Genomic DNA, 23722 nt, shown 5'->3' with positions numbered 1-23722 from the left:
TTGCTTTTTAGCATGCATACTGCTAGCATATTGGCTGTTTATTAGTACTTATAAAGCACATATTAATGCCTTATTCTGTATGCATCCCATAATCCTACTCCATATTGAAACTTATACCTTACAACTACCTTACTAACTATTAATAAGCAGCAAATGAGGAGTTTATTAATGAAAAAGTCATAATTAATAGTTAGTTAGAGACATTTTTGTAGTTAGTGAACTTACCAACTACCTTACTAACTACCTTAGCAAATGAGGAGTTTATTAATGAAAAAGTCATAATTAATAGTTAGTTAGAGACCTTTTTGTAGTTAGTGACAAAAAAGGCAAAAAAGGGATGGGAGAGGGGAAAAAATGTTCAAAAACTGCTAGGATTCTGTTTTAATAATGGGTATGTGATTTACAAATTATATCAAATTCAAGCCCCTTCCTCATTTGGACTATATTGTGTATTGGTTATGACATTGTGATTGCGGCTGTTAACTTCTCTGTGTGAAATATAAAGGCTATTTCCCTCTGTAAGCTGGCTCAGGCATACTGATCAGCATGCCGGCCCGACACTTCAGAGGCATGATTTCACCCTATACGCGGTGCCAATATATACACAACGCAAACACAAAGGCTAACTGAATGTTTCGGATTTGAAGATTAAAAACAAAGCCTTGGCTCTGCACAAGGACCTGTTATTGACTGAAAGTTGAGTGCTCGCTTACCTTGGTAAACAAAATGGAAACCTTTGGCGGATGGGCCTCTTTTTGAGCTGAATCTCAGCATGATTTGGTTTGAGGTGGCCAAGGGTAAGGTTTCTCCTGCAAAAACACAATATGGTAGATGTTAAAGTATCTTAGAGTCACTTATGGAGGCAAATGTGGTGCAACAAACTAGTCTTAAGGTAGCGTACATGACGGATGGCTTAATAACTCGAATCAGCCTCAGGGGCAAGGGTGGAGACAACAGGTCAGTAACAATGGGCCTAAAACTGATGGATACCCAAATAAATACTCAAGCTATCTGCGGCATGTTCAGAGATGCAGTGGGTAAATAAAAAAATAAAAAAATAAAAAACAACCTAAAGGATGACTTACCCTTGAGCTAAACTTGAGCATTCAGATCCAAAATCAAAGTGTACTTTTACAAAGTTGTATCCAAAGGAAGAAACAGGGTGCTGATATAGATGGCAACTGAAACACTACAGTATATACAGGATTTCTAGCCCACTGCTCACAAAGCTGAGATAGAAATTATATTAATTTACAGCGCTTCCCATGGGAATATAGTGTTGCACAGCAGACCATGAAGATATACAGTAAAAAAATGCCACACAAACAGTTTGTGTCCAATGGCTGCCATCAATACTGCAAAGACTGAGAAATTAGCAGTGATTTTCGTTTTCTTGGCATTTTATTACCTTTCACTCAATAATACCGACAATAATTCAGCTGGAAGCTGCAAGGATGACCTTTTCTTTTTAGAAGGAATTAAACAAGTCTGGAACCAATGGGTGAAAATGACAACATGGATCCCGAAAAGTATTTGGACACTTAAACCACACTTAAAAAATGTATGAATGTCATGAATAATAATAATAAAATAATAATAATGAAAAGAAAAAAAAAAAAATCAAACCAAGCAGCGTTCATTTTAAAGGAAGGTAGCACATACTTACTTTTCAAGGTTTGCTAGGTTTGAAATGATAAAATAATAATAATAATAATAATAATAATACATCTTCAAAATGTTGGGGGGGGGGCACTTTCTGGTTGCCAGACGTTAATTGTTCACGTTGATAGTTATAGTGATTCTATACACATTCGTGAATTTATTATCAGTTTTTTTTTTTTTGGAACAAAAAGATTGCTAATTAGAATATACTGTAGGTACTGTAGACATGCACTAAAGTCTAAAACAGATTTCATTCGGTCTTTCAGGGTGATTTTTATTTTTTTTAATTTTTTTTATGATTTTATGAAAATATTACTTGCAAAGAAGACTTTGTTTTTTTGGGTCTGTGTGGGTGTGTGTTTGCTTTGTGTGTGTTTGTTAATTGTTTTTGTTTCTATAAAAAACATAAAACAAATACAAAACTATTAGCAAACGCTTGCCAGAAATGACACTCCTGTATCTCTCCCTCTGAAAGGAGTCATTAAACTCCACTTGAGACCTCCTTCCCTGCTCAGTTGTCTGCACAATTGTCTTTTTACAGATTTAAAAAGCCATATATGCCTGTTTGCTTCTTTTCAAAGGGTTCTGTGGATTTCAAAGCAAACTCAAAGCAACAAAACTGGGGTGAATGTAAAGCTATTACTTACCGGAATGAGACCCAGCCAGGGAGCTTAGCAGCCTAGAATTCTGATTGGGCCCATCAAATAGCTCAACGGAGTCATTCATGGCTGTCTGGAAATAGGCAAATTGCCCAAACACCACTGAGGAAACAAAATGAAACACACTGAGCGTGTTACTATCACCACTGCTGGGAAGAGACGCTAACAAAAGAAATACAATGAATGAAGACATAAATTCACATAAATTTCCCATCGACATGCTTGCTTCAGGTCGATGGTCCATAATATGCAGTGTGCACAGAAGTATCTATAACCTAGTCACATCAAAGTGGCACATGAGATTAAATTCATTGTAATAGAAGATTTTGATTACAGAAATCATGCCGTGAAATTGTGAATAAAATGTGCGTACTGTAAACCCAAACCACAGAATGCCACTTTTAGTGTAGCAACAGCCCTGACCAGTGTGGGAATTAAGTTTGAGAGCTTGTGATTCACAAACAAATGACTGAGCTGGTTCTTTTTAATGAAATGAATCAAATGACTCACAAATCAAAATTATGTTGATTTACCACAAACACATTGAGAATTAGTCAAAACAGTGACTAAAACACTGAAATATATATATATATATATATATATATATATATATATATATATATATATATATATATATTTTTTTTTTTTTTTTTCTCACTGCTAGTATAAATCCAAGTACTATAGTGTTATCATCACTGTACTCTTAATACCTCAAAATCATGATCCTCTGTCAGTAATGTATGCATTATGTGTATGTTTGGTCCCGTCTGGTGTACATTCCCTCTGACCACAGACCAGTGATGAAGCTGTGATGAAACGCGTTGGCTTGCCAGAAAGGACACATTGTTCACACGGTAGGGCATGAGAGACCAGGGAAATCACAGAGGCATGCTGTGCATGTCATGTGCTGGTGTGAGAGCCAGCTAAGCAGCGAGGGGTGGAACGGGGTCACCCGGGTCACTGTGACGACTCTATTATCTCCTCTGTAATGAGATGTCGGCCCTCGCTTCATACTCAAACAGCACAGAAAACCTGAAGGGTCGCTGCTAGTGGCTGTGTAAATATCAGTTTGACTGGATTTCTGTCGGCTCACAAACCCTTCCACAAACTTCAAATGTTAAAGCTTTACGTACACTCCTATTTGCTAATCATGAACTGCAAGGATTTGTAATGGATTTAGTAAACTGTGGTTTTGTGCAGTTGTGGATATAAAGTATGGCCAAAAATATATTCAAGCAACTCATATTAAATGTTATTTCCACATATGTGACCCTGGACCACAAAACCAGTCATAAGGGTAAATTTTTCGAAATTGAGATTTATGCATCATATGAAAGCTGAATAAATAAGCTTTCTGTTGATGTATGGTTTGTTAGGATAGGACAATATTTGAACGAGAAACATCTATTTGAAAATCTGGAATCTGAGGGTGCAAAAAAATCTAAATACTGAGAAAATCGCCTTTAAAGATGTTCAAATGAAGTTCTTAGCAATGCATATTACTAATCAAGTTTTAATATATTTACAGTAGGCAATTTACAAAATATCTTCATGGAACATGATGTTTACTTAATATCCTAATGATTTTTGGCATAAAATAAAGATCAATCATTTTGACCTGTACAATGTATTTTTGCCTATTGCTACAAATATACCCCAGCGACTTAAGACTGGTTTTGTGGTCCAGGGTTACATATAATGGACCATTATGCATACTTCCATAGTATATTTCTTTCTTTCTTTCTTTCTTTCTTTCTTTCTTTCTTTCTTTCTTTCTTACATTACCTTAATAGAGGCAGACATTTAATGTAAATGTGAGTATTAGAATTTGTGAATTTCCTGAGTTTATGCTCTTTGCTTTATTATTAATTCAATGTAATTAATTATTAATTCACACAGTGAGGAGTGTGTTGTTTTGTGCAGGAAGAGCTTTACAACAATTTATATCTACAGACGGAGGACTCACAACTCGAATGAAGTGGATTATTCAAGGTAACTGTGTTTATACTTGCTATACAACCTACTAAATAACTTTCCAGTACTATATTTGTGATGGCAATGCTACCTCATCTAACTCTAATGTTCTTTTGCGAATGAGAACAAAGTGAAGACAGAAAATTGAAAGATATCAGTTGTTATAGCCTTACATATCTTTCATCTGTTAATAAATTGTTAATTAATTTACAATTCAGACATTGAATAAAAAATTTTAATTGCCAGTATTAGGTTCAGATATTTTACTGAACACATTGCGAGTATTTATGCTTCACAAAAAACCTTTAAGTAAACATTATTCAGGAATTAAACATATAATTGTTAGCATTATTTTTAAAATGTTACTTTAAAATTCATTAGCGATTTCTAAGCGAACAGCTTTTTTAACCATTTTATTTTTTTTTAGCTTTTTAGGTATATCCCACTCCAAGAACTCTATAAACTGAATCGTGACCTTTGTAATAACTTTATTTACTCACCAAATTCTTCAGATACTGTGATGTAGTAGGAGCAGGTCTGGCCTGTTGTGTAGTTGAGAGGGTAATTTGGGGATAATACCACTCCCTCTGATCCAGTGTACTGCCCACCGCATGGTGCTGAAACGAGAGAAACAACCCTAAATGCTCATATTTACTCTTGTTCAGTCTATATGACACAAGCTAATGAGGTCATTTTTAGTACTGTATTAGATATGTGATGACCAGTGAGGCTAAGGGAGCTCTTCACATTTAAAGAAAAATACGAAACCAGGAAAGTACAAGCAAATTAATTTTCATTCTTTTTTTTCCCCATTATGATTGGTCAGATCTAAAAAAAAAAAAAAAAAAATGTACTTTGCCTTTTGTGCTTTCAGGAGTCAATTTGACACAGACTCTGTTTCATGTCCACATTCTATGTGCTAAAGATACATTCTAATCCCTCGATAGTGCACTTCAAAGTCAATATTTGGCCAATATAATTTAATTCCAAATCGTAAAGGAATAGGGATGAAGTGTGCATAGATGTAGCAATTCACAAGAAGTGAACAGGGGGACTCAGCAATTGCATACTACCATGGTACCGCACAAAGTTGGGCTAAAATGAACAATGAAGAATCAATTTAAATTAATTGGAATATATAATAGTATGTATTTTATATAATCACACCTAGATGCATTTATATGTACATTTGCACATTTATATGAAAGTATAGTCAGTTAAGTAATATTTATATAAAGCTTAGCTAAACTAAAACATTAATGCCAAAAATTAAAAGTCACATTAAATTCAATAGTATATATCCATCACATTTATAACTAAATTTAGGGGGTTATGTATGATAAATGACACAATTTATATTACATTTAATACATAAATATTAATAATAATAATAATAAAAACATTTATTTTATATAAACAAACCTGGATGTATTATATCAATTTATAATGAGAATTTTTAATTTATATTATTTTTAAGTAAATGATCATGTTATTATTGGAAACTCCTAATCTGCATGACTCAACTGTTGCCTGTGTTTGATGATGTTGTAGGGCATTTCAGATGAATGAATTTTGCCAGGCAAAATGAGCTTCAACAGATACTCCCTGCTGAGTGTGTAGGGAGCAAAAATCTCGATTGCAAGGCACACCTTATCTTAAAAGAAGGCAGTGTTTGAAAAACAGATTAGTGAAGTAATTACCAGAGGAATAAATAAAAAAATAAAGAAAGCAGTAAAAAGCAGTTTTGACTGACACACTTTGAAACTGCTGTTTTTAACAATAAGTCACTGCACATCAAACATAATTCACTTCAAAAACAGAAATAGCTCTCCCTAATAACATCTCAACAGTAATCACAATTCAGGCCCAGTGGGTGTAAGCATTGTGTGGACTTGTACAAGCTAATGACACCAGATCATTCTATCCAGCAGCAAGTTGTTCACTTAACTCCTAAACATTTATTGGAGCAAGAAAGTCAATAACAAGGTATTGGAAAATGTACATACCTTTATACAGGCAGGGTTAATTTGCTTAGGCTTGACATTGATTGCAAAAACCGGCTTTATGGTAGCGCTGCTAGAATGGCCTACAATTAACACATAATGCAAACCGCGTGGAAAGGCTATTGGAATTGATATAGCCTCTGACAGGTATTTTAGTAAAACTGATTCGTAATTCAGGTCTGAGCACAAAGAGGGAGTATTGAGGAGGAGCAGCCAATGAAGACTATAAATCATCTGTGTGTTGGTGCATTGGCGTGTGTTATCTCTTTATCAGGCCCATTATGGGTAGAGGCTAAACACTTAGGTGTTTGACTGTTCATGACAGGAAAAACAAGCGAAAATCAACCACAAAGGTCACCAAGAGGATTACTGGCAGTGCCAAGTGTAAAAATTCGAGGCTAAGAAGGTCAGCGAAGAGTATTTGTGGAGATATTAATCAGTGTCAGTGCTTCTGTTACACCTGGCCCATAGTGTATGACCTTGTAACCAATCGACCACCTGTGATAAGCAGTTTTGGGGAACTCTACTTTTAGAAGTTATTGTTAAAAAACAGCATTTAGAGATAACTGTGGTTGGCAACAATGCTTGCTTGGCTGATTAACAGAAGTGCTACCCACCCCCATATTGGTTCCAAAAGAGCCAAAGTCAGTTGTTTTTTTATGTTTTTTGTGTTAAAATGTGTTTTATTTGAGTTTGTGTTAGTGTTTGTTATTTTTTTTTATGATTAATTTTACAAGAGGTTAAGATACAAGAAGCCATGGAATTTTGGAGCTATTGCAGAGGGCATAGTATCCATACATTGTTAATTTCAGCCACCTTATTTTTAACGTTAGAGCAGATATGGCCATTTTCACTATAAAGGTGCAAGGCTTCTGGTGTCAGACATATATATATATATATATATACTAAATTTAAATGATCATTTTGGGACTAAATTTAAATGATCATTTTGGGGTCAAAAGTTTGGGATCAGAACAATTTATAATGTTTTTTTTCTTTTATTTTCATTTTTTTTTTCAGGAGTTTCTTATGCTCATCAAGGCTACTTTTTTTTTTTTTTTTTTAACACAGGAAAAAATAAATAATATTGTGAAATATTATTATGATGTAAAATAAAAAAAATCTATTTTAATATACATTAAAATCTAATTTATTCCTGTGATCAAAGCTGAATTTTCAGCATCATTACACCAGTCTTCAGTGTCACATGATCCTTCAGAAATCATTTTAATATGCAGATGTATTATCAGTACTGGAAACTGTTGTGTTGCTAAATATTTTTTTTTGGAACCTATTCTACTTTTTTCAGGATTCTTTGATGAATAAAAAGTTAAAAAAAAAAGGACATTTATTTAAAATAGAATTATTTTCTAACAATATACACTACAATTCACAAGTTTGGGGTCAGTAAATTTTTATTCTTTCTTTTTTTTTTATTATTTATTTTTTTTAAATAAATGCTGTTCTTTTTAACTTTTTATTCATCAAACAATCCTGAAAAAAGTATTTCAGTTTCCAAAAAAAATAAAAAAAATAAATAAATTTAGCAGCACAACTGTTGCCAACATTGATAATTCTAATAATAAATCATCATATTAGAATGATTTCTTAAGGATCATGTGGCACTTTATACTGGAGTAACGGCTGATGGAAACTGAGTTTTGCAACACATAAATAAATTATATTTTAAAATATATTCAAATAGAAACCATTATTTTATATTGTAATAACATTCTGCAAGATTACAGGTTGTTTTTATTTATTTTTATTTTTTCCCTCTGTATCTTTGATCAAATAAATGCAGCCTTGATGAGCATAATGGATTACAACTAGACGGATTAACTGTTACTTCCTGGGTGTTATATTAGACAGCAAACTGTCTTTTGAAAATCATATTTCCCATGTTACAAAAACAGCATTCTTCCATCTTAGAAACATTGCCAAGCTACGAATCATGTTACCTGTTTTTGATGCAGAAAAAGCTAGTTCATGCACTCACGACCTCTAGACTGGACTATTGTAATGCACCGCTAGGTGGTTGTCCTGCATCTTCAATAAACAAGCTAAAGGTAGTCCAAAATGCAGTGGCTAGAGTCCTTACCAGGTCAAGAAAATATGATGATGTTAAGCTAGTTTTTGAGTTTTTGCACTGGTTACCTATTAAGTTCTGTATCAGTTACAAAATATTATTACTTACCTATAAGGCACTTAATGGTTTAGCTCCTGCGTACCTAACTAGTCTTCTACCACGCTACAATTCATCACACTCCCTAAGGTCACAAAACTCTGGACTTTTGGTAGTACCTAGGATAAAATCCACTAAAGGATGTAGAGCTTTTTCGCATTTGGCTCCCAAACTCTGGAATAGCCTTCCTGATAATGTTCGGGGTACAGACACACTCTCTCTATTGAAATCTAGATTAAAAACACATCTCTTTGGCCAAACATCCAAATAATGTATCTCATTATCTTGGATTGCAGTTATATCTCATCAAATGCGCATTACTATTCTTTAGCTTGGGTTAAACAAATTAATTTTACTTGGTTGGAACAGCAGCATCGACGTTCATCGTCTGTTTGTTTACGTCTTTAATTGATTTTTCCGTACATTTTTACCTTATGTACATAAACTGAAAGTCAACACTGATAAACTACTACTAAATATTGTAGAAACTTAATTTTCTGTAAAGTTGCTTTGCAACGATTTGTATCATAAAAAGTGCTATACAAATAAATAATTGAACTGAATTATTTGCAGCACACCCTTCCCAAGAGCCATTAACTGGGATGAACGACAAAAGAGCTTGAGGTTAGAACTATGCAAGTTCTCTGTGTACCTAAACCTTGGCATTACTCAGCTTGCATTTGCCTTTATCTCCATGCCAACGAGTACGAGTGGCCTTCCAAAATCGCAGTCCACACCACCTGTGATCTCTCTGCTCCGGCTGTGTCCCTTTCATCCCTCAGGTCTCAGTAACAATGATCTTCAATTGAGATTCCTCACGCATCAGTCCCATGCTAAAGCCTCTGGGCTCTGGCACCCACAGGTCTGTTGCTTCATCTGCCTCACAATGCTTCTGTGAGCTCATGAAAAGCTGGTGTCAGAATGCAGCTGAGGCTCCCCGTTTTCTGCATATCAAACTCGCTCCTGTAGCTTTGATCACATCACCTTTCCTTCACACTAAACATGAGAAGACTGTCTGGAGCTACACACACACACACACACACACACAGTTGTGCGTGTTTGTGTGCAAGTGGGCATACGCAAATACACGTGTACACACACACACACACACACACACACACACACACACACACACACACACACACACACACACACACACACAAACACACAGTGCCTTTTGTTGAAAGATTTGCCTGAAACAGGAAATTTCAGGTTTTTGGAAATATAAATTTTTCAGGCCTGACTGTCTGGGGTTTCTTTTTTTCATTCATTCTTGTTTTTTTTCTTTCTTTCTTTCTTTCCTTTGTGTGTGCGTGTGTGTGTGTGTGTGTGTGTGTGTGTGTGTGTGTGTGTGTGTGTGTGTGTGTGTGTGTGTGTGTGTGTGTGTGTGCACCGCAGTCCGTGATTAACTGTAAGTTTTAGAAATCCATTTTGCCCCTTTTGCACCCGCAAATAGCAAATTTACTAGACCATAGTAGAAGACTAATTAATTAGGTACAGGGATAAAATCACTATCATACATGACAACCACCATCTTTGGGTGACAGCAGATGTCATAAGTCTCTCTGTAAAATGAATAGGATCACACCTTAGTTTTGGGACCAATTCTTATTATTAACTATAACTTTTGTCTTAATAAACTCCTAATATGCTGCTTATTAATAGTTAGTAAGGTAGCTGTTAAGTTTATGGGGTAGGATAAAACAATCTAAAATATGGTCTTGCAGAATAAGGCATTAATATGTGCATTATATGTACTAATAAACAGCCAATATGCCAGTAATATGCATGCTAACAAGCACCTATTCATAGTAAGATTTGGTCCCTAAACTAAAGTGTTACCACATTTAATATTAACAGGACAAATCCACAATTTTGGTACACAAAACAAAGCAACACTTTACTTCAAATCAAAATTACATTTTCAATCTGGTTATTGCATGTTAAAATAAAAAAGCTAAATTCACAGGTCCTCTTCATTTTTAAATATGTAACATTTGTTTAGCGTGTAAACTGATTGTTTAACAATGTAAACTGATGTCCATGTTTTCTAACAGTGTTACAACCAGCCCCAATTTCTGTTGTTGTAGATCACACACACACACACACACACACACACACACACACACACACATTCTACTCCCTTCTTTTTTTTCAGAAAATCTTATTTTGTATTCCGTTAAATAAAACTTCATCTAGACTCTTCATCTTAATAAAAAAAAATAATAATAAATGCCCGTTTGGAACATGTTTTGAAATTATGTTTATTAAATCTTTTAAAACTACTATGACATTTGAATAACTGGTCACAATTTAGTTTGAGGACCAATTCTCACTCTTAACTATTAACTCTGACTTTTGCCTCATGCAGAATAAGGCAATAATATGTGCTTTATAAGCACCAATAAACAACTAATAATATACAACTAGTTAACAGTAAGAATTGGTCACTAAAGTGTTACTGAATAATTTAGCAAATTTAGTTTGCATATTCAGTGATTGAGTTACAAATAAACATGGACCAGTGATTTGGTTGACAGCAAATTGGATTAATGCAGCTCAAAATATCAGTGCAATAATGTTGACGTATAAGACAACATCTCTGCAGAAGGACAACAAAAAAAGATTTGAATCATAAAAGAGAGAATGATCAAAACCTTTTTTCAAAGGTAACCTATGTGCACTATATTTACCCCTATTTATTTTTGCATACCCATCTTTTATCATTTTATGTTCTGTAAACACCCACTGAAAGCCCAAGACTGCTAAACAAAGAGCGCATGACATCAAAACATGCATTAGCCTACATAAGAACAGGTCACTGCAGGATAACTGTATCTTCCCTAAGACGGCAGCTCATTAGTTGTTTTTAGCAGCGCTATGTTGTGCCCAGACTGCATGCGTGGCTAAATGTAGCAGCCCATGTGTTCCTGCCTCACATAAGCATGAAGACAACAGCTGTGGCTGCCACCTGACCAACCCAAGCTTCCCTCGCAAATCCAAAGCTTGAACATAGCTGTGCAAAATCATGCATACATGAAAAGTAGGCTTTGACAGATTAGAAGCAGCCGTGTATCTGTACAGCCTCTGAGAGGCGCCATCCCACCATGCTCCCAGCCCCCACACCCTCTCACTATTTACAGCCAGGGAAGAGTCCTCATTTAACAGTACTGAGACAGTCTTTTAGTTACTATGGAAACGAATAAAAGATCTATTTGGGTGAGAGAACCAAAGAAAGAAAGTAAAATCCTTCATTATTTAAAGGGATCTCACCTCTTTCTAATGAGTTTTGTCTAAAAGCTTGAGGACATGGCTCTGGGCCCCATCAGTATTCCAAACGATAGTATGGAAATTACAAGCTTGTAAAAAAGTGGTCAGCGCCCGCTCAACAACTTGTCCAATGTATAGTTGCAGCATTTACTTGTATACGCGGGGATCGACTCCAGAGGGTTAAGCTGTCACTAACAATATTAAAATCAATTCTCTCACTCAGAAATGTTCATTCTGCAAGCAGTAATTGTTAAAGAAGCAGAATTGTACTTGGGAAAGGCAGGATTATTGGCTGTTAGTGGAGTTTTTGGAGTGTTCTGGTGAAACCCCATTAACCCTGCATGAGCCACCAATGCATAAAGCACTGTGCCATTTCATCAGATAGCTGATGCCAAACTGATGCTTATGGTGTATCGCACATAAAAGCTGTTTCCACGTGTGCAGTCTTTGGGAGAGAGGACCTTAACATTCAAACCGAGTCTTGCCAGTGCTGCTCATCTTGATCTGCATATCCGCCACAAGACCTTCAGTCAGAGGCACCACAGAGCAGTGCACTCGCAGGAAAGCATATTATTTAGTACAATTTTGGAGGAACAGTTGACTAAAAGTTGTTAAGGTGATCTGGGGCGCGCTTCCCAAAAGGACTGTTATTCAATTATGGTCACAAGTTCTGTCATTACCTGCATAGTTCAATGATGTTTATTATGTTTACATTTGCACCAATACTGCAATTATTTCCATTAATCAGAGTAAGCACTTAATCGTAGTAAGATGTTTACATGACACAAGCAAACCTCTTCACTCCATTTTACATGTGATTTTCATTATTCTGATTATTTGCTAAGAGGTGTTTATTTTTACCATTTCTATTCACTTACCTCACAACACTAATAATGAACTCACATACAGTACATTAGGCATGTTACTGGCCACAGTCCACACACGTCAAATGCAAAAAAAAAAAAAAAAAAAGACTACAGATGTACTTGAAGGTTATTTGGCGCAGCGATGGACATCTCAACGTTGCGATCTCACACAGTTCTGTTATAACCAATGTATCTCTTTCTACACTGCACAATGAATCTATGATTTACATAATATTTACACTTTGATATAATGACAAGCTCCCATAACTCAGCACTAAACGAAGTGTTGGCATTCGAAATCAACAGATATGTGTGTGATTGGTTACATTGCTCAATGCTGCAAAAACATGTTGCAAATAGAAACCTTTGACGCTCTCCTGAGTGTAAAAATGAATACGCATTGGAGTTTTTGCTAAATCGGTTTCGCCAATATCTTTTTCTTTTTTTTTTCGAGAATGCTTAGCACCCTCTAACACTCCTGTAGAACTGGTCCTACTTCAGAATAATGTTACAGAGTTCATTCATGAAGTTGTGTGAACAACTCGTGGCATCTGTGTACATCAAAGCACATGCACACTTTGGTCAGAGCAGTAATAATGAGATTAAGGCATTTACATACCTGTTTATTGCGATTAAAATTGGTATACACCACTTATTTTAATACAAATATGCTTGTTATTATTATGAGCTTAATCTCATTATTTTGATCTAAGTATTGCAATTACATGAGGTAATGTTACATGAGGTAATGTAACAAATTGCATCTCGTGTTTAATCACTACAGAGACATCAGAGCCAGCGGCAAATGTCAGAAGGACTAGCCGAGCTAAGGCAGCTCTCGGCGGATACATGAGCATTGAGTGCCCGGTGATCGCCTGGAGCTCCAAAATTGGCATAGCAAGTTTTCAAATAGGTGCTATCTTTTAAATAAACCACAGATTTGAGTTTTAAACAATTACATTCTCGCCTGAAAAACTCTTTAAACAACATTTCATTACACAATGACAATAATATTTAGAAAAGCGGGTTTTTGGGCAATGACGAACAGACAAGAACACATATTGAGAAATGGCTATTGTCTGTGTGAAAATATACAATTATAAAAAACACTGTTATATTTTTTTGTGTTTGCGCACTCTGATAATCTTACTCTGTCAATAAGCCAACACTCATGGACAGCAGAGCGGAACGAGTGAAGGAGAAGCTTTATCTCCTTGTATTACGCGAAAGTGACGATTCTAGTCAACCAATCAACGTTATGCTCCAACCTTTTGGTACCTTTTGCTGTGCTAGGTACCCCAAAAGAAGGGTACCAAAAAAGTGGTACGGTACAATGCTATTTTGGTACCTTTTACAACTTCTGACAGTGGAAATGGAAATAATTGTGTACCGTACTATACTGTACCGAACCGTATCGCTCAGTGGAAAAGAGCCAATAGTTTAGCCAATAGACTTAAACAGATCATTCTCTTGGACAAAACAAACTAGCAATGTAGTACATTCTATATCCTTCATTCTGTCAATATAAAGACATTTCATCCTATATATTTCAGTATGTCAACAATCTGCGCTGTTTTTGAAGAGTGTGCATTGATGCTTAAGGGAACTCCAGAGTATGGCATAAGAGGGAACCCGCGATGATCTAAACATCAAATAAAGCAAAACAACAGGGAACAGAATGCCTTCAGATGCCTTGTTCATTACATCAGCATCACTGAGAAATTATATTGTGGAGAAAGCTGCTGACTGAATGAACCGCATGTATGTGTACAGGTAAAGTGTACAACAATTCCATACTGCATGTTAACATAATACATATGAATGGCTTTCTGTTGTTTGAGTAAATGAACTATAATAATCAACATTAATTGCTATCTCAAATCAGTAAATTAGCAGAAGTTATTACTCCACCAACTGTGTATAACATCATTAATGGCAGTCCTACACTGTAAAACCAGCTTGGTTTAAACAACAGGGTTTCAGGAAACAGTTTCTCTCATGATGCATTATACAATGGTGGTTAAGAAACTAGTTATGTTGCTATGGCATTGCTAGATTAGGGTGACCATTTGATAAATTTACTACAATTACACTACATAATTATTGGTGATGATTGAATGATAATGTGCTTTAAACTGTCAGTAAGCTTTTAACGGCTCTGACTGGCACTCAGTTTGTCCAGTGAAACAGTGTAATTTACTCCACGGTGCCTATTCAGTCGAGTAAATATGAGAAACTGAATAACATGCTTGTAGATAAAAATCACATCTTATGGCAAAATATATTTTGGTGAGCACCCTCCTGAAAGCTAAAATAAACAAACGAGACACAATACGGTTTCATGGACATGCGCACGTGGCAGCCGTCTGTTGCTATGATATTCTAGGTGGTTACTTAGGCATTTAGAGGTAAGCAACACACACAGAGATATGCAGATGTATGTTAATGCATGATGTGCACGTTATGAAGATTTGAAGTTTGAAGAGGTGTCTTCTGAGTAGTTGTTAGGGTGTTCTTGTTGGTTTATAGAATGTTGTTATATGGTTGCTCTGATGTTGCTAGGACAAGGTTTGTGGCTGCTAGGGCGCTCTAGGCAGTTGTCATTGCATTGCTAGATGTTTACTAGTGTGTTGCTAAGGATATTCTGGGTGGTTGCTAGGGTATTTACAGAAAATTGTTGTATACAGTGATTTGGAGCGACTGGAAATCATTCATTTTCAATGAGTGAGAGCAATGGTTGCTGTTGCTCATAGAAAATAAATGACTTCCCGTCACTGCAGATCATTGTTTTATGTGGGCATGTTCAGTGATGCGGTAAAGTTGAGCAGCAGTTGCAGTTGCAAATGAGCAGCAGTTTGAACGGAGATTTGAAGTTTTGCCATGTTGTTACTAAAAGCTTCTGTGGTTGCTGGGCAGTTGTTAGGGGGTCGTGAGTGGTTTCTACAATGTTGCTACATGGTTTGGTATGGTGTGAGTGTTAATGCCACCTTGTTGTTAGATTAATTTATAACCAAATTAGCCAGAATATTTAATAATCAAATATGCAAAGGGTTGCTGCAAACCTTACACGTGTTTTTATCTCTTTGAAAATCTGAGGAGTTTTGTATGTGTTGATTCTTTAAGGCATTAAGTCATTTAAATTGGTGGCCATCTTGTTTTAGTAAAAAGAGCAAGAAAGAATAAAAGAAAGAAAATTATTATTATTATTTATTTTTTTATTTTTATTTTTTATCTTCTGTAGTTCACTTTACAGCCTTTTCTCATGATAACCAAAAGATCAAGGAAATCTTTTACAAACATTGTCATGTATTAAATTTCAATCCGGTTTGCTCTACATTTATTCTTTTTTTTTTTTTTTTTTTTCTTCAGAGCCCCTGGCATTGCATATATCATATGCATATGAATATTAGTGATTTCTTGGTTAAGGCTGATATGTTTATTGCTATAAAAATGATGGGTGACTGAAAGAAAGTATTTTTTTTTCCCATGACAAAGTTTTACTGCATGTAAGAATAACAGAAAAGGCACATGCATTTTAGGGTTATACAATGGGTTGTGTATATAATATTACACATTCATCATTCATACACCATTCATGCGTTTATATATAAAGCAGTTGTCTGAGGGGACTGTATCTCTCTCTCTCTCTCTCTCTCTTTTTTTTTTTTTTTTTTTTTTTTTTTTTTTTTTTTCTCTATCACTGTAAAAAATAAAAACCTCTCCAACTCAATATTTTCTAGTGACTGGTCACATCTAAATTTTTCAATTGGCCTAATTAATTTTATGAAATTCAATTCACACAAATTCAATTTGACCAATTGAAACATTTAGATATGATCAGTAATTCACACAAATTCAAAAATTTAGATGTGATCAGTCATTAGAACATTTTGAGTTGAAGTGTGATTTTTTTATTTTATTTTTTTACAGTGTATGTGTATATATGAGATCACCTGACAAAAGTTCACAGTGCGAAGACAAAACTTTTTCAATATCATATCATTATCAGTATGTAATACTGAAAAAGTTTTGTATTTGCACTGTGCACTTTTGTTGGTTTGCACTAAGCGTCCAAATAAAGACTTTTGAAGATTTTTATTTTTTTATTTTTCCCTCTGAGGATTGTGTGTTGGCTACTATAATGTCTGATTAAACATGAGCCTGATTATAACAGTTATGTGTCTGTGCACAGCACATGTGCATTGTACGTTTTAAATGCATCTGCTCGTATGGTTTAACTGATGAGAGAGCATCACACCCCATTAACTCCTAAATGATCTAGTAAAAGTCATTATCCTGGCCTAAGGCTCCTGTATTTTAGATATGCTTTAGAACATATAGTGCATTGTGTAGCGCTAGGCTTGACGCAATGGCTAAATACAGTGATGGCGTGCTGCCTCTCCTTGCTGAAGGTGACATAAATAACAGATTTCGGAGACTAGAAATAAACTGAAGTGACAGACAATATGGTGAAATGGCCCATGAAACAGCAACATTTGCTTCACATCTCCTTTGGTTTCAGAACGATTTCCAATTGTGCCTACGGCACTCTTTTCAAGCCATCGCCCATTGTATCATTTGTTCATCCGCTGCCACCCCCCAATGAAATCTGACTCATTCTCACTGGACTACTTGGAAGCACCCACTTTGGCTAAAAGGTCATAAGTACTCAGCAAGCCATTTACCTCATTAGCTTTAAGCATGGGCTATTGATAAAAGGAAGCTGCAGCGGCAGTGTATGAATGCATTGCAAAAGACTCACAGTCTCTCGTCTAGTTCGTCTAACCTTACACCTCTGCATTAAAGAGCTCTGACTGAGGACAACTAAAAGGATTAACCTCCACAAACTACTTTCTGTGAATCAATGCACCATGACGACCACAAAATACTTCTGTATGTCACTGATTAGTGCATGACTTCTGACTGATGAACAAGAAGATTATTGATAAATATGGGGTCCAAATATCAGAGATGATTTTGAGACTCTAAGATTCAACTTATAATTTAAAGGGATAGTTCACCCAAAAATGTAAATTCTGTCATTTACTCACCCTCATGTCATTCCAAACCCATTTGATGCAAAATACAAGTTAAGATATTTTTAATTAAACCTGAGAGGTTTCTGTCACTCCATTGAAAGTCTAGGTAACCAAAACTCATAAAATTCAAAAAGGTCATAAAGGCATCCTAAAACTAATCCATGTGAATTGAATAGTTAAATCCAATCTTGTAAAAAGATATATTTACTTAATATGAAACAATATAATTTAGGCTTTTATTCAGATATGCATACAGAGCACATCACATATGGCAAAAGCAAAATGGATTTATTTTACAACACCTTTATATTCTTCATGGATCTTCTATATTTTGGTTACCTAGACGTCCCATGAAGGGACAGAAACCTTTCAAGTTTCTTTAAAAATAACTTCATTTATGTTTTGAAGATGAACAAAAGTCATATGGGTTTGGGCACTTAATATCCAGTGATATCGTGGACTTAATTGCACAGATACTATTTAAACTGAACTGAGCTGGATGATGATATCACTGAATTCAATGATAAACTGCATTTAAATTGAGTGTTTACTATTGTCATTTTGCATTATTGGCACACTATTATCCTATTTAATACTGTAAAGTGCTTTGACACAATCTGTATTGTTAAAGCGCTATATAAATAAAGGTGACTAGACTTGGCTTGACTGGAGTTATATGAGGGTGAGTAAATGATGACAGAATTTTAATTTTTTGAGGAACTATACCTTTCAGACTAGCTTTTTTATTTACTGTCCATCAAATGTAATCTAAATGTATATATATAAAAAAGTGCAATAAACGAACAATTATCCAGTATGTAAGGAATAATTAAAAACTGGCAGTTAAATTATTAGAAAAACAACTAAGGACACACTCGAGGTGGTAATGGTTATATAATCACCATGATTTGATACCTACTGTTTAGAATTTACAGCTGAAAAGAATGCTAGTGACCCTACTATGGCTAGATGTAGGGTCTAGCCTACTATGGCTAGGCTAGACCCTACTATTTTCTAGACTTTCCACTAAGACTTATGTAGTTAACCAGCTACACCAGAAAGACAATCCTGGTCAACTAGTTGCACTTATTAAGTTTCACTGTTTAAAAGGATTGCTATGTGGTCCACCAGCTAGACAAGGACCAAACCATCACTAATCACAACTACAAAAGTAAAGTTCAAGGCAAACTTCGAAGGTTGGACTGGCAGCCTTGCCTAGAACTTTTAAACAGTCTGAAGTCTGAATGTCAAATGAGCCTTTGAATACTTTGTCAGTTTGAAGAGGGATCAGATGTTTGATGAGACATAGTCCTTGTCATGTGGTTGTGAAGTTGTTCTGTGCAGTTGCCAGACAGTTGCTAGGGTATTTCCAGTTTCTAAAAAAAATAATATAAATAAACATGCTTGTGATTTTAACAAGGACTGCGTAACTGAAACAGAAAAACTGCACAGCTGAACAGCAACTGACTCCAACACGTCATTATATAAAAAAAAAAAAAAAAAAAAAAAATCTTATCCCTGCTACCATAACTCTACATTATTTAAATAAATAAAACCCTGCTACCGTTATGCAAAGAGGCTGATATCGACTGAGCCAGGCTGTCTAGCCTCTCCATGATCCAGCTGTCTTTGGTAGACATACTCACTTAACTAATAGAAGAGCCGGGGGGGATTCTTAGCAGGCAGAAAACTAATGGATTGTGCAAACGTTTGCTTGCGTACACTCTGTGCGGATGATTAAGATCAAATAAAGCATCTCTCATGACACAATCAGATGATTATGTTAGCTCAACAATGACCTGTGTAGGAATATGTCTGTACCCTACAGTTAGAGCTCATGCATAAAGATGGGCGAAGCAACGTGCTGGAAATTCCATCAGTGAGGACAAACAAAATGTTCCTGGAGTGCGGAAATGAAGCTGTCTTACAAAGGGCATCAGCAGCCTTCCATCTCCATCAAAAGAGGTTAAATAATCAGCGGATGCTACTGAGGTGTGAAAACCCTTGTTTGACCTTCAGAGTGGGGTCAGTGATGTTCACTGCATGTTCCTATCTATAACCTGGTGTTGTATTTGAACGCGCTTGGTTCAGAGGGAGCACATGCTTCTTCTGACATGATTTGAGCAATTACTATAAAAACACTGGGAATTACATAACAGTGAAGTGTGTGATTTCTGCACTGCTAGCGGCACAAAATGGTATTCCAATCTGTTTATTTAAGCGAACCAACTGGACTGGACATAACACTAACTCAACCATGGCAGATTGGGGGATGGGCGTTGGAAATGTGTTTGTGTTTGTGCAATTATGGTTGATGGGATTATTGAACCAAACTGATTTGCACTTCACTGAATATGATGAATTGTTGAAATATCTTTAAGGTGCAACATGAAATTTTGGTAACACTTTAGTTTAGGGACCAATTCTCACTGCTATCTAGTTGCTTATTAGCATGCATATTACCAGCATATTGGCTGTTTATTAGTACTTTTTAATGTCATGAACATATTTTAGATTCCTTAACCCTATCCCATACCTAAATTTAACAACTAACTCTTCATAATCAGCAAATTAGGAGTTTATTGAGGCAAAAGTCACAGTTAATATGTTGTTAATAGTGAGAATTGGTCCCTAAACTAAAGTGTGATTCATTCATTCATTTGATTATCCTGGTGGTGAAACAGAAAATAGAAGTATATACAGTGATGTTTCATTCATTTGATTAAAACAACTAATATATATATATATATATATATATATATATATATATATATATATATATATATATATATATATATATATATATATATATTATAATTGTTTTGATGTTTTTTTCCAACTCTACAAATCACAAAATAACATTACCTGATATGTCCATGCTTTGCCTAAATATTTAAAAAAAAAAACAAAAAAAAAAACAGACAGACTGACAGAGGGGGAAGTTGAAGAAAAGAGAAAGGTCTCGGGTTGACAGGAAATGTGTGACTGAGTGGCACTTGTCACCACTCAGGCTCTCTCATCTGTCACTGAGAAACAAAGACCTAGGCGCTGCTCTTTTGAAGGCCTCTGTCCCTGTCTGTCTCTCTCTGTGTAAGCAAATTGGAGCACCAGACGGTTTCTCAAACCCAATGAATATTGGCTGGGTACTGGCAGTGTGACAGAGTAGAATTATGCATGTAACAAAGGCCTAATCAACTAACTCTCAACAAAAGGAATACTGTCTCTGATAAGGAGGCTGCTGCTAATTTCTTTAGAAGAAGCATTGCTTAATCAAATAAACATCTGTCACTACTTTGAATTTAAAACTGCAGGAAAAAAAGGCTAAATCAAGTTTCTAAAATCAATAAACTACCAACCAATCTGTGAAAAAATAAATAAATAAATATATTAATAATAATAATAATAATAATTACAACTTTCCATTATTCGTTGGCAATATTAAAATGGGAAAAAAACAATGCCATGCTATGAATAATGAATCATGGTAATGGAATAGGAGAAAATGTTTATGCATTAAATATTCATGTCATAATGTATGTATATATATATATTTTAATATTCCATTGAATCAAATACTCGACAAACAAAAGGCACTTAATCTCCTCTGTAAACTGTGTGTGTGTGTGTGTGTGTGTGTGTGTTCAACATAAGAAAGGAAATTATACAGGTTTAAAATGACATGAGGGTAAGTAAATGATGACAACATTTTAATTTTTGGGTAACCTATTCTTTTAATGAGTTGCCGATTTAAGTGAATGGTCTAAAGTGCATGGGCGTGTCCGAATCCACTTTTGCTAGTTTAAGGACTGGAGTCTAATCGGTTGACTCAACATAGCAATGTGCCAGCAATGTGCCTGAACACACCTCGTTTCTAGACCAGCACGTTCATGGGTGCACAAATGGCCGCAGATGCATTTGCTATTTCAACTACATGGCACAGAACGTGAAAATGAAAACTGTGTTGGGCTGAAACTAGCAAAAAACTATTGTGTCGCGCCTGGTGCCGCATTGTGCTGGGTGTGTGATAGGGCCCCCTAACTCCCATTTAACTCTTAATGCCTCTGTACAGAAGCTGCATTTTTTAGGTCCTACCTTTACACGTAGGCAGAGCTTTGTCCCATACAGGTTTCCCATCAGCCCCAATGATGCAGGTGAGGGTAGGTGGTCCCGCAATGGTGTAACCAGAATCACACTGGTATGTCACAGTTGATCCCAGCTTGTAGTCCATTCCCAGTCTAGTTCCGTTCATTATGTTCCCTGGGTCGAAGCATGCTTCTCGTGGCTTTTCTGTAAAATAATAATAATAATAATAATAATAATAATAATAATAATGAATAAAGCACACAATTTATTTCAATTAACAGATGGCCTGTTCTGTTTCTGACATAGTCCACATGTAATTTCTAAATAAGACAAATGGATTTTGAATGTTTGCTTTGCCCATGGATGTCTCCGGGGAAGTGTTAGCATGTTGCAGACTGCAGTTATTGGTTTCAGCCTGTCTAGTATAAACCCGCCTTAAACAAATGCTACCTTCCAACATCCCCCAAAGTTCTCTAAACACGCATGTTGATGAATGCTGATATCGGTAATTTGATCACATGATTTTTAATTGATTGACAGCCCTCGTACCTGTAATTTAACTGACCCTGAACAAAATTAATCAGATACACAATCGTATCCCGCATTTGTCCCATGCCAGCCATTTCCAGGGCTGAGACAGGTAACAGACAGAAGGAAAAAGAGAAATAGCATAAGAGGAAAAAGTGAGATCGACACTGAGTGTGAAGAGGGAGCAGACAGTTGCTTGAGGGCATCATGCATTAAAGTCAACTAACACCAGGGGAGAGGCAGGTGAATGTGCCGGGGCAGCAGAAGATGGTCTCTGTCCTTCTGGCACCCGACACAGGGAGAAGGACAGTTGGAGAAAGCTCCGGAGGTGGTGCTTGGAGAGGCTGCCAAACAACTTGACAGTTAACAGCTATCTGCCGAGCTTTAGGGACCTGAGAAAGTGGGAAGGAGGAGGGGAAGATTCTATCGGCAAAATTGCAAGTGTGCAACACAATCTTCCTCATTTCTACAACAACAGAACACCTGGAGTGCACCACACAGACTAAAAGGAATAGGCCCAAAAATTAATATTCTGTCATCATATGTAGCACACATGCTGCCTTTGGGAGTTGGAAGCTAAACATTCAAACAAAATCTTCACAGTCCCGCTCACCCTGACATGCATATCCATCATAAGATTGATTGCCCACTTTCACTGCCACCATAAATTAGGTTTATTAACTCCTTATTACCAGGCCCAAATGAGATGTGTGGACATTTTCCAGTTTTTCTTTTTATTTATCCCGATTTTGAATTCTGTAAATTAGGTTTATTAACTCCTTATTACCAGGCCCAAATGAGATGTGTGGACCTCGTTATAACGACTTAATTTTCTCGTTATCTCGACATAACGAAAGTTTGTTTTTCTCGTTTTAACGACATGAAAGTTTTACTGTTGCTATAGTAACAAACTCAACTTTGACAGGCATCTGATGGACAGCTATGCAGGCGCTCTTACTGTAGCCTATATCTCAGCAAATTTTGCTTCGCCTAGGTAATAATAACGTCTACAATACTGTATAAATAAAGGCTGATCAATCACTGTTGATTTTTTCCAGAGACAGTACAATGAACGTTTTGTTTTTTGTAATTAACATGTTTAAATGGCAACACCGCGCCATTAGAGCTGCTTGGATTAAACTCACTTTTAATTTTCCCTTTATATGAAATAAAATTATATATAATTTGTAATTTGTAGTAGTCATTATGTGGCAGATATCATGTGTGTTACAAGCTTCTGTTTGAAAAGAGCGTTCATGTGTACGTGTAGTGTATGTGTGTGTGTGTGTAGAAAAAAACCATTACAACATTACAGAACAAAACTGAATTAAATTAGCCTATGGATTTTACATATACATCACATTTCTCATCAATATGGTTAACAATAAAGATTAGTAATAAGGAAAAGTAGCACATTGTCCTACATCGTTAAATCCCGTCCTACTGTTGATAA

At 35.8% G+C, this 23722-nt stretch overlaps 1 protein-coding gene across 1 annotated transcript in view; it reads right to left on the bottom strand.

The window, feature by feature from the left end:
• The window catches only part of LOC109062300 (CUB and sushi domain-containing protein 1-like), a 602118-nt gene that overhangs the window by 72939 nt on the left and 505457 nt on the right, over nt 1-23722 (bottom strand). The window contains 4 exon segments of the mRNA XM_042768416.1: nt 714-809; nt 2310-2423; nt 4796-4912; nt 21751-21945. Of these exon segments, the coding sequence (XP_042624350.1) occupies nt 714-809; nt 2310-2423; nt 4796-4912; nt 21751-21945 (522 nt within the window).

This window comes from Cyprinus carpio, chromosome A13, assembly GCF_018340385.1.
Source record: "Cyprinus carpio isolate SPL01 chromosome A13, ASM1834038v1, whole genome shotgun sequence".
NCBI lineage: Eukaryota > Metazoa > Chordata > Actinopteri > Cypriniformes > Cyprinidae > Cyprinus > Cyprinus carpio.
The sequence above is the reverse complement of the archived record's forward strand: the minus strand, read 5'-3'. Positions and strand labels throughout refer to the sequence as shown.